At 40.2% G+C, this 12,868-nt stretch overlaps 1 protein-coding gene across 2 annotated transcripts in view; it reads left to right on the forward strand.

The window, feature by feature from the left end:
- MUC5AC (mucin 5AC, oligomeric mucus/gel-forming) overlaps positions 1-12,868 on the forward strand; it is a 74,975-nt gene that overhangs the window by 25,284 nt on the left and 36,823 nt on the right. For both annotated transcript variants that reach the window (XM_089520930.1, XM_089520931.1), the window contains exons 16-25: positions 738-832; positions 1,742-1,868; positions 2,510-2,762; positions 4,126-4,178; positions 7,243-7,343; positions 7,947-8,098; positions 8,194-8,332; positions 8,421-8,534; positions 9,315-9,497; positions 12,424-12,663. In XM_089520930.1, coding sequence (XP_089377056.1) covers positions 738-832; positions 1,742-1,868; positions 2,510-2,762; positions 4,126-4,178; positions 7,243-7,343; positions 7,947-8,098; positions 8,194-8,332; positions 8,421-8,534; positions 9,315-9,497; positions 12,424-12,663 — 1,457 coding nt within the window. The remainder of the gene's footprint in view (positions 1-737; positions 833-1,741; positions 1,869-2,509; positions 2,763-4,125; positions 4,179-7,242; positions 7,344-7,946; positions 8,099-8,193; positions 8,333-8,420; positions 8,535-9,314; positions 9,498-12,423; positions 12,664-12,868) is intronic.

The following is a 12,868-nucleotide window of genomic DNA, read 5'->3' on the forward strand; positions in this document are numbered from 1 at the left end:
CAGCATTGGAGGGAGGCCATCTCCATTGAGCATGTCTCAGAACTGGTTCACTGGAAGGAGAAAAATGTAGTTACAACTGTATAGTGTAGCCTATGAGACTATAGAGTATAGGTTATAACCAGGACATTTATTATAGATTGCTTCACATCACAGAGATCCACAGCGCATTTTAGAGAATGGAATAATGCCAGAAGGGAGTCATAGATAATAGATATGATGCAATAAAAAAAACTTAACATGCTTTAACATGGAGAACACATGTATGAATATGTGATGCAGAGGGAAAAAGGAAAATATATAAACAATGTGATCTGATTCTAATATAATATTTTTTCTCACAAGAGCACTTTTGATGTTATTATTACAAATATGCATACATGCAGAAAGCAGTTGTGAAAGTATTTGGGGTATCTGGATTCTGCCTGAGAACTAATTTGGCAAAATTAGATTTTGGATTTCACTGGACCTCTGAATCAACATTAACACAATGGTACTGGGTTGGCTTCACCAAATTCATTAGGACTGTTACAAAATGTGCTTCAAAGAAAATATGTGTGAATAATGTGTCTTGTAAGCCACCTGTCACCTCATGACAACCCCATGATTTGCATGGGGTTTTCTTAGACAATGGGTACTTAGAGGTGGTTTGCCATTATGTTCCTCTGAAATATAGCCTACTACATACTACTTCCCAAAAATAAAAGGTAATACAATGTAATTGTGTTTTGTACTCACAGAAAAATATGCTTCACACTGGTGTGGACTGCTGACAGACAGCACAGGGCCATTCCAGGAATGCCACTCTGTAGTTGATTCAGCTATTTACCACACGGTACGTAACATTTATTTCCTCTTAAAATAACTAAAAGAGGGAGGAGGAATTGCTTGCCCAACTGGATGGGGCAATTCAAAGTTTTAATTCACTATTGCCAAATTTCCCAAGTGACTTTAATGTTCAGTAGTAATCCCCATATCTTGTAATCCAACATATACATTTCTCGCTCCACTACAAAATATAAACAGCTTCTCATTCTATTCTTTGAGCTTGGCTATATCATTTACCAATTTGAAAGAAAGAGGGTGACATTTGAATGCTAACACAAAATGTCTACTTTGGCATTCCTCCACAACTGTTAAACACTTGCCAGACTAGCTGTAATTTAAAGTAGCCAATAAAGCACAATGATGCTTTTTAAATACATGCAACAATAAGCAGTAAATGTGTGAATTCCAAGTAACAATTGCTTTATAACAATATTAGGACTTAGCTAGATATTATGGGAACTGGATGGTGATCACTAGATTGCATCACCCACACATCAAATTCTAGAGATACCTAAGAAACAAAATTATAGTCTTTGTTATCAATAGCCTAAATCTTGCTGATGGTCCAATTAGAGTAGACCCACTGAATCAGAGGGATTTACATAAGTGTTGACTCACCATTCAACAATTGACTCAATGGTTCTACACCAGCTGGGATTAAATAATGGATTTCAGCCAGTCTTACCTATCACCCTACAAGGGGCAGGTAAGGAATAGAAGTGTGGTTACTGAAAAACTAAGCATGATGACACCATCATGCTTTTGTTTTGTTAGATATCATTGGGACCATGGGGAATATGACAACCCACACATCTCTCACAATGCCTGGTGCAATTGTAGTTTAGTATGTGTATAGATTACAAGCAAATTTCCACTAGACTAGTTGATATGAATGAATTGCTTTCTGTATTCACAGAACTGTATGTTTGACACCTGTAACTGTGAAAGGAGTGAGGACTGCATGTGTGCTGCTCTGTCTTCCTATGTCCGAGCCTGTGCTGCTAAGGGGGTCAAGATAAGTGGATGGAGAACCAGCATCTGCAGTAAGTTTTTGAAATATTCAAGGGCCTTTACAAGACAAAAACGTATTAGGAGAAATTTTAGAACAGTTTCAAAGTTATTCTAGGTGAGACTGGGGAAAACTGAGATGTCTGTGGGCAGGTTTCTCATCAGTTTTCTTAACAAACCTACAGTAGTATCATAAAGTCCCCCCAGATCTTGACCACATGATGTGATGGGCCTGTGCAGATGAGATGAATGTGAACTGTGGAAAAGGCAAAAGGAAATAAAGGCCTTTTTTGCTACTAGATGGCAAAGCTCAACAAAATCCTACAGTAATACAGTAACAAAGAAATAGGAGCTGTTTTATTCTCCTCAGTCACTATAATGTTGACAGTATTCAGTAGGAAATGTTAGGTAAAAAGCAGATTTTCAAGATTAGGTGGAAACATAACGCAGTACAAAATAAATGTACATATGGAATTTGCGTGACACAGTGTCATCCATTTGTGAGCTATGTTTACATTGAAACTACTACAGCCATAAGACAGAATATACATCAGTGTTTTGAAGTATGAGTATACTCTGTCTAATGTAGTGCATTATAACCCATACACAGTAGTCCTTGCATAAAATGATTGTCCCACACTCTGGAATGATTTGTCCCCCTTTTCCTTCTCTCTAGCCAAATACCAAATATGTCCCAAAACCATGGCTTACCGTTATGTAATTGATTCCTGCCAACCCACCTGTCGCTCTCTGAGTGAGCCTGATGTCACCTGTAACATTCAATTTACTGCTGTGGATGGATGCACTTGTGAAGAAGGGACATTCATGGATGAAAGTGGCAAATGTGTACCTCCCACCAGTTGCCCATGTTATTACAAGGGGTCCCCCGTACCATCTGGAGATGTTGTTCGTGAAAATGGCATCATGTGGTAAGAGATTATTTGAAGGAAACATGGTTCTGTAATGACCAGAATACTGATAACCTACTGGAGAGAATTAGGAATTAAGGGAATTATTAGGAATTATAGGAATTAGGTGTTATCAAAGGAAAAAGCAGAATATAATAGGAAGTTAATGAATCAATCTATGAAAGATTATTTAGGAATTGCATGTTATCAAAAGAAGAGGCAGAATCAAAAGAAAATAATGAGATACCTCAGGGCACCCAAAGATGAAGGGCTCACTAGGCCATTAAAATCTTTAGCACAGGTACGATGAAGTGGTATTTATGTTCATAAACTGAACAAATTAAAAATCAAAACTGAATTTCTATCCATTTATTTTGAGATGTCTGCTAACAATCAGACCTTTTTTGCCCCAACAAACCAATCTTAGTAAAACTTTGTGGTTTCCCTAGCCGATATGGCCACCAGACATGCTGGTTTAGAGATTCTGAGGTTGTCATCAAAAAAAGTCTCTTTTTCCAAAGTGTACTCCAAACATGTACCAAATGATGCACAGAAGGGTGAGGGTTAATTTGTATCTTGTTTCTGAAAATAAGGTGGGAAGTCCAGTTTTGAATAAGATAACAACTCAAGAATCATTTTTGTCTAGGAAGCGAAAAGGCTTAATGGCAAAACAGAGAAAACTGGATAGAACTTTGACTATAAAAATGAATTAATAGGACTCTAGGAGAACATACATCTGCAACCCCTTTGCAAATTTGTAAAACTTCTCCTTGACAAGCATGATAAATTGAAGGAAGAAAATCCAGGTTTTGTTATACTGATTCAAATGTGATAACTAGCAGAACAACAGTTGGTTTTAGGAATTTACACTCTCCCCAATTCTGTATGAAAATACCTTAGACCAACACAGATCAGATCAATGTGAAACAACCCCACAAGAAAAACAGCTCAGGGCCTTATTGGAAAAGTAATCTTTTTCCTTTTGGCCACAAGGTGGCATTTCAGCATTGTGTGATTTCAATGATTTATTGTTGTTGCTGCTGCTGCCTTTAACTGAGCAAGACTATATTGTACTGTACTCTTGTGTGTCTTCACGTACTTTCTGACTTTGGTGATCCTAAGGTGAACCTATCATGGGGTTTTCTTGGAAGATTTATTGAGGGGATTTGCTTTTACCTCCCTCAGAGGCTGAGATAGTGTGACTTGCCTAAGGCCACCCAGTGGGTTTTCATGGCCATGTGGGGAGTTGAATCTTGATGTCTGGGTTCCTAGTGCAGCACCAAAACCACTACACAACAATGCCTCTCTAACCAGGCAAGAGCTTCTGCTTTGGATATGATTAGTTTGGAATTGTAATATGCAAACCTTCCTTACTCTCTTACAGCACTTGCACAAAAGGAAAGCTTCAGTGCATTGGAGAAGTGATTCCCCAGCCAGGTAAAAATACCATTTTTATTTCCATAGTTGTTAGGCTAGAGAATGTATGACAATATATCTTTTACTAAAATCATAAAATAAAGTACCTTAATTAGGCAAAGTAAATCTTTATGAAAAAGTAAGCATGCTACTACTCACCCCTTTATCCATATTTAGAGCACAATACTCATCTTTTAGTGGAGACAAAAACATGCATTACTAGCTGTATGTGTAGTTGTCATGCATTAATAGCTGTATGAGTTTGGAAGTAGACTGAGACCAGAGTAGTGTGGAACTAACTGACTGGCAACTCTTGGCATAGCACTTGATATTTTTGTTCTGAAATCTGGAACATATACACACACAAACACACACGGGCTGCCATTCTGTCAGTGACATATGCATGTGTAAGTTGTGCTATGCACTATGGGCAAATTATTTACCATAGCATAACAGACACAGTCTGCTGACAGCAGCAGAAGCAGTTACGCATATACCAAAGTTGCATATTGCAGTTGTTAAGTGCACATTTATCATTGTATTTTTGCATTGTGCATTGCTCATTGTGCTTTGTGCCTTGTGCCATTGGCATGTGTTGTGCAATGTTGCTCTTCTGCATGGGAGTTGCATTATTTTAGTGTAATGTAACTTTGCAGGCAGATACTTACATTGAACTTAAGGGCTATTGGACTGCAGTCCTGCATATATAATAGACTGAAGCAATCTTTGTTCAAATTGTTCAAAGTGACAAATTTTATTAATAAATTTTACCCCAAAATTGTTCATCAGTGACAAAACTGATGAACTTTAGATGCTTCACTTTCACTTCTGTCCAATATGTGCAGGGGGGCGGGGGGGGCGGGAGTAGGGAGAGTAATATAATTAAGAACTTTAAGATTTCCTAACACTTTTGAAACTAACTGAGCAAAAGAAATTGATACATTAGCTTTCATAGATTTAGGTCTAAAACACACTGCAGAAATAATCCAGTTTATGACTGCTTTAACTGCCCTGGCTCAGTGCTAGGGAGTCCTAGGAATTGTAGTTTATTGTGGCACCAGAGCTCTCTTACAGAGAAGGCTAAATGTCTCACAGTACTAGAGAATTCCCTAGTATTGAGCCAGCGAAGTTACAGTGGTCTCAAACTGGATTATTTTTGCAATGTGTTTTGGACCTTTTGTCTACTTCCTCAGATGCATGGGGTGAACTGATGCCCAGGAAAGACCTTTATAATCAGATTGTAGAACAGTGATAGAAATGGAAGGGTTGTGGGTATGGTGATGAGGTGACAAAATTCAGTTTTAACCAGTGGCATCACCAGGGGAGGATCGGGGGGTGCTGACTACACAAGGTGACACCCTAAGGGGAGGGGGTGACTCCACGGCTCCTCAAACACCTACCTTTTGGCAGAAATGACCTGTGGCATTCATCTGCTTCCCTTTAAAATGCTTTAAGAGATGGTGGGAGTGGAGTGAAACTCAGTGGGAGAAGAAGGCGAGGCCCCAGAAATTTTTAAATTGAAAAATCAAATTTCAAAATTTTAAATTTTATTTTTTTAAAAAAATGAGATTTTAATTTTTAAAATTATTTTTAAATTTTCTTTAAAAATAAAATTTTAACCAATTTTTCACTACACACACACACACACACACACACACACTGAAGGTTGTGCATATGATATTGTAATTTGAAGGTATAATTTTAATTTTGCTAGTTGTTTTTGTCACAACTATTAGCATTACTATGGCGGTTTACAGACCGCCCTTTTGGGGCAGCCTGTTCCCGCCCCTTTCCCTGCCAGATTGGGGCCTCAGCTGCCACAGCGCAGCCTCTGAGGCCCCGATCCAGTTCTTCCCCGCGGCCTGGAAAGGGGTGTCCTTGGGGCTTCATGCCCCAAGGACACCTGACAGTGGTGGGGGCAAAGAGAAAGGGGCCGCTCAGCCCCTTTCTCATTTGTGTCGCTGGCGCAGCCATGTAAAGGCTGCGCCCAGTGACACAAACCTGGAAGGAGCTCCATTTCGGAGCTCCTTCCGGCGCCATGGAAAGGGCACCCCAGGCGCCCTCGTGCAGCACCAGGTCGGCACTTCTGCGCTGCTCCGTTTGGAGGCGGTGCAGTTGTGACATCCCAATGGTGGCACCCATGTAGAATGGGTGTCGCCATTTTGTACATACTAGGTACGTGCTAGGGTTAGGGCGTCCGGAAAGGACACCCTTTCCTAACCCTAGTACATACATAGTATGTACTTTTTGCGCGTCTGGAACGCGCCATTGCGTGGTATATGGGAAATGCTACTTATGAGTAACATTACTGCAAAAAAAATTACTAAGGATTCTGTATGGTGTGAAATAGAAGGAGGTCAATGGTGGGGTGACACCATGAGTTACTGCATCAGATGACACCAACCCTAGTGATGCCACTGGCTTTAACTGTGGTCATTGATGGACAGAGGCAGGAGGAAAGATGTTGCTTAAGGCCAGGGTGGTTGGATGACCATATGAATGGTGAGGGGAGTTTTGGAATGTGTTGGTTTCCATCAAGCAGAAACAATGCCTTCCTGGCACACTACACATATCATAATACTAGTTAACACCCCAGCCTCATGAGGACACTCTTGGCTAGTTTATTACATCTCTTTTCTGGTTCCCAGCCTGAACACAGTATATTCCCAAACTCTCTCAACCATTCATATGGCCATCTACCCACTCTGGAAGATCGTGGATCTGAGCCAATTGTTCCAACAGAACTTGTAAAAGGGAAACAAATATTGAAACAAATTTTTATTGCAAACTCTGAAAATCAGTACAAATGAGTTGTTGTTTCTCAGCCTTTAGTAATATGAAACCAAAGTGACTGGTTATTCTGAACAATATTATCTGCTGCCATTTTTAGGCAATGAGAATGAAGACTAGGTTAATTTTTGAAAGAATCCTGAAAATCCAGCCTCTGACACAAATCCTAATCTCTTTAAAGTTTTCAAGGATTGCTTTTGATAATGGCATGCCCAAATTCACAAGTAATGAGATTACTCTGCAGTGACTAATATCAGATATCTGAGAAATTTCATCTACTTTTTCTTTCTATCAGTATGTGATTCCCCCATGATCTACTTTGACTGTGACAATGCCACAGTAGGTGTCACTGGAGCTGAGTGTCAGAAAAGCTGCCAGACCCTTGACATGGGATGTGTAAGTGTCGATACCTTATAACCTTTTCTTGTCTTAATAACCAGCTCAGCTTTTGTATTAATTATGTGATACTTGTAGAATTATCGCTGCATCCTAAATATATGAAACTGCTCACAGCACTTAGGATCTCACTTCTGGCAGATACTACAAAATGAGGATCAGGTAGTAAGAGATAAGAGACAATGATGAATGCTGACCCATTGAACAGATACATCAAGATCTCATCGACAGTTGTGGGAGCCTGGGCTTGGGAGAAGGAGGAGGAGGACCAGTTATGTTTAACCAACATATGTCATGATCATGATGCAGCATGTTAGGACTTCTATGGTTTACAGGAATGTGCTAATCTAGAAACATACTGGGATAAATGTAGACATATCTCAAGGAGTATTTTCTATATCGAAGTTCTCTTTTTAAAAAAGGAAACAATTTGCACACATTTAAAATGGCAGACCTGGCTCTCAGTGGAGACTTAGCATGAATTCACCTTAAATCTTAAATAAGCTGATAATTTGTATTCACCTGCCCAGTATTTTAGAATCCCAGTATCCCATGCTGTTGATTTGCCAAGTAACATTATCTTCTGCCCTTCCTTTATTACAGTATAGCACCCAGTGTGTGTCTGGTTGTGTATGTCCTAATGAACTGATATATGATGGCAAAGGTGGATGTGTGGCTGCTGAGGAATGTCCTTGCATTCACAATGAAGCCACATACAACCCAGGGGAAACCATCAAAGTGAAATGTAACACTTGGTATGTGCAAGTACAAGCTGATCTAAAAGTATTGACCTCTCCTATCTACCTAAGAAAAAGATGTGCTAAATTCAAGTATGTTTCTATCTATGTAGTACTTGTAAGAACAGAAAATGGGAATGTTCCAATGAACCTTGCCTAGAAACCTGCTCAGTCTACGGTGATGGTCATTATGTCACCTTTGATGGCAAACGCTACAGCTTCAGTGGAGACTGTGAATATACTCTGGTCCAGGTATTCAATATTTCCCTGAGCATTTTCACTTGTATAACTCCATGTGGCAAGTATTCTCACAAACACTAAATAATTCTCTTCTCTGCAGGATCATTGTGGCAAAAACAGTACAAAGGCAGGTACTTTCCGAGTTATTACAGAGAACATCCCCTGTGGTACCACTGGGACTACCTGCTCAAAAGCCATTAAAGTATTCCTGGGGGTGAGTAGCTTCCTTAAGGGTGCATGTTTAACACAGCATGTGAACCTAGACAAAATAATAAATAAATATAAATAAATAAATTGTGATAAGGGTAGCCTACTTACAATAAGGGAAGCATGAAACAGCTATATTAGAAAGGAGGCGTTAATAATACAATGCACAGCAAAGTAAATCCAAAGTTTGGGTTAAAATCATTTCTTAACATTTCATTGGTACAATGCTGAACCAAAGGGTCTCAGGCAACATTCTGCTGAGAAATCTTTAACATTTATTTTCTTTTTTGTTTTGCTTTCTTGGGAAAGGAAACCCATTGTGCAGAACTTTTTGTGGTGGCTGCTATGTTTTCCTTCCACACAGAGCCCCAAAGTTGTATGAGACTGCAGGCAGATGGAGAATAGTAACCAGACTGCAAGAAAATTGTTGATGCTTTCACTTACAAAAGCAGTGATGGGAATCAAAGAAACACAATTGGGAGGGGGGTGTTGAATAGAAACTATAATATTGAACTGATATACTAAGTACTGGGGGGAAATTTCATCTCCAACTTTTCTGCTCTCAGACAGAATGGCAAAGTTCAAAAGGTGAATTGTCCACAATAATAAACAGCAAACACTGCAATAAATTCTGTGACTGAGATCCTATTGGCTCTGCCATCATATTTATACAGCTGGAAGAGACAAAGGTGCCAGAACTTACTGATAATGGGAAATGCCCCCTTGAATAGTTCCCTTGTGGCTAACAGTACTGGCCTACATCTGTGACTTGTTTTTCATCTTTCAGAATTATGAGTTAATACTGACTGATGGGAAATTTGAAGTGATACAGAGACAGCCTGGTGATAGTGAAGTGCCATACAAGATCAGATACATGGGCATCTATATGGTGATTGACACCACAGCTGGACTTGTCTTGCTATGGGATAAGAAAACCAGTATCTTCATCAAACTTAATGCAGAATTTAAGGTGAGTTGTGGATATCAAAAACAGTACTAACCTTTCATTTTCTTCTGAAAAATGTTGTCAAAAGAGTTGTGTGTCTGTTTGGAAATTATCACATGAGCCCCATTCTTGCCCCAATCATGCTTGTTAAAGAAAACATAAACATATCAGTTTGTGAGTAACCATTGTCACACATCCGGTCAATTGTGTGACTGGGACTTCTTCTGCCATCATAACTCTCTACACTCCTCCTTAAGCCTACCTTCCTGCCCTGGGCCCTACCCAGCATACCTTTGGGGTTTATTTTATATTATTTTTATTTTCAGTTTTGAACAGAATTCTGGAGTTCTGCTAATGCAATTTAAGTTTTAAAAAAGAAAAAGAAATTAAACGAGGTTGAATATCAAGGTGGGAACAAGGGGAGAGGAAGAGATTGTGACTGCTAGTCTTGCAATTGCCACATCAGGATTAACTGGGACTGCTATGTGATTGATATCTTGTTGATGGGGTTACCCTGTCAATGAAAAGGGATAATAAAATAAAAATAATAAAAATTTTATTTCTATACCACCCTTCCTCAGATCAGGGCGGTGTACAACATTTACAAAAAATACAATACATATTAAAAACAAGACACAGCATTAAAACAGATTACCATAAAACAGCACAAAAAGCCCCGAGTTAGCTGGTCCCTTTGCTAGAGAGGAGGGAAGGAGGCACATAGGACTCTTAATCGGGGAATGCGCTAGTAAAAAGGAAGGTCTTTAAATCCTTTTTGAATTTGGCCAGGGAGGTGGCCGAGCGGAGCTCCGTGGGCAGCGTATTCCAAAGGGCCGGGGCGGCGGTGGAAAATGTCTTCCTGGAGGTGGAGACTAGCCTGGCCCCGGGAACCCTGAGTAGCTGCTGCCCAGATGTTCTGAGGGTGCGGGACGGATGCCCTACCTACGCATTGCAGACACAGAAGCTATGGATTGGAGCTAATGTCATGTGATCAGTATTGCCAAATATGCTATTTTATAACTATGAGGCTGTACAGACAGGCCAAAATAAAGCTGCTTCGAGTCACTTTGGAGATATGCTGTTTAAGCAATGCATATGTCCCAAGAGGCCAGAAGCCATGGTAAAGCTTCACTCCAGTCCTAAGGACTGGAGCACAGCTTTGGCACAGCTTCTGGCCTCTTAAAAAGCATACCTCCAAAGTGACCTGAGGCAGCTTTATTTTGCCCTGTCTGTATGGACCCTATAATAGCAGTTTAGAAGCCGTGTGTGATTATCTCTTAAGTAACTGAAGACATTTAAATGATTGAGTAAATTGATTCATCAAACAGATCCTGTTAACTCCTCACTTCACAGTCAATTTAACAAATGCTGTTTTGCTGTATGAAGAGCAATTGGTAACTATGGGAATTTTGTCATGCTAACATGAAAGCACAACTAACATCATGTTTTGAAGGAGAATAAATGCAATTACAGTAATGCCACTGATCATTCTCTGTCCTATCATATTTTAGTTAGCATTTCTTCTGGGAAACTAGATGTTGTCATTTTGCATGCCGAGTGCACATATAGCTGGTTAAAGCATTTATATGACCCAATACAAATCGGTGCCTTGTGGCACCCTTGGGCCAAAACTAGGTCTCGGATGTGTGCAGCAACCGCACGCTCTCAAACCCTAGTTTGTGTGGAGGGCGCTATTGTTTTGCAGCGCCGCCCACACAGCACACTTATCAATGATGTCGCATGTGCGCCACGTCCAAACAGTGTGATGCATGTGTGACATCATCACGACGCCCCAGAATGCAAATGGCGCCTCGGCAGCGGATCATTGCTGCAGCCATGCAGTTGCTATGGCAATGATCAAGAGGCCATCCCTTTCTTCTCATCTGTACCAGGCCTATGTAATAGTAATAAATATTGGCCAGAAATCTGCCTGGGACATATGCACACATAAGTTTCCCTTATATGTGCAGACATCCTTCTTCAGGCACTGTGGAGGTTGGTATTCCCTTCCTCACTCCACAGTGCCCAAAGCATCACCCTCAATTTACTAACAAGCCCGCTCGTGCTTCACAGTGAACTCCTTTTAGATGGAAGAGTACCACCAGTATTTCTTCCTCTGAAATGAATCTGGCCCAATGGATTCAGTGAATATGATGAAGATATTGTGACAAAAATAACAAAACTTATGAACTCTATAGACATCAGTTTTGATAGAAGGAAAGAAAAACCTTTCAGCACCTGGGCTAATCATATAAGTTTGTATGATTATGTATAATTCTGTATATTGTGTATAATGTATAATTCTGACAACTAGAATTAGAAAGGGCTCCTGTCCTTTTAATGGCTGTGTAGAAGAGAGAATTTCAGGAGGTTTTACTTGTTACCTGGCTGTATGACAAGCAACACTTGCTGAAATTCCCTCTTCTGAACAAACATTAAAGGCACAGGAGTCCCCTCCAGTTTTCACCCTAGGAACATTATACATGGATAAAATTCCTTCTCAGACCCATCAGTCAGTCACTACCCTCTACAACAGAAACATAAAATATCGAACAGTATCAAGGTAGGTGGGATGACCGAGGTGGTCAATGACCAGGACCAAATGTGAAGCTCTTTTGTATGCTCTAAGAGTAGACCAAACAGAGACGTTTTCCCAACAAGGACTGCAAATTGGGCAATGAGGCCTGCTCCCAGAGTGTCACACAACTGCTAGTCACATTGCTGCAAGAGTAACCAGGCTTCCCTCTTTTTCCAGGCTTTATGTACTGGAAGAAGGCTCCCTGAGAATCAGAGAACTGGACTTGTTTACATGGGAAAGTTCACAATTTCATGAAATACAACAGTGTCAGAAAATAACCAATATCTTTTCAATTTTTTTTAAAAAATGCATATCTCTAATCTCAGAAAAATCACTCTTCCACTTCTTGTTTGTATGCTTGTCTCTCTATAGGGTCAGATATGTGGTCTCTGTGGAAACTTTGATGGCAATGATGCCAATGATTTCACCACCAGGAGCCAGTCAGTGGTGGGAGATGTTGTGGAGTTTGGTAACAGCTGGAAGGTGTCTCCCACTTGCCCAGGAACACCACAGACCAGGGACCCCTGTAGATCAAACCCATATCGTATGTCATGGGCCCAGAAGCAATGCAGCATCATTAACAGCCAAACATTTGCTCACTGCCACTCTCAGGTATGAACAAAAGTCATTCAGATGAACATATGGGGCATTAATAGCGCTAATCTTAGGACATTATGTGCCCACATTTAAAATGCTTGGAACAGGATGCAAAAAATCACTGTACACAGCTGTCATAAACATATAATGTCACTCTTCCATTGCCAGAACAGACCCAGTTCCAGGGCTTTCTAGTTCTCAAACAATGGAATATTCATAA

Source organism: Sceloporus occidentalis, unplaced genomic scaffold, assembly GCF_023333645.1.
Source record: "Sceloporus occidentalis isolate IW3139 unplaced genomic scaffold, rSceOcc1.0.p SCAF_4, whole genome shotgun sequence".
In the NCBI taxonomy this organism is placed as follows: Eukaryota; Metazoa; Chordata; class Lepidosauria; order Squamata; family Phrynosomatidae; genus Sceloporus; species Sceloporus occidentalis.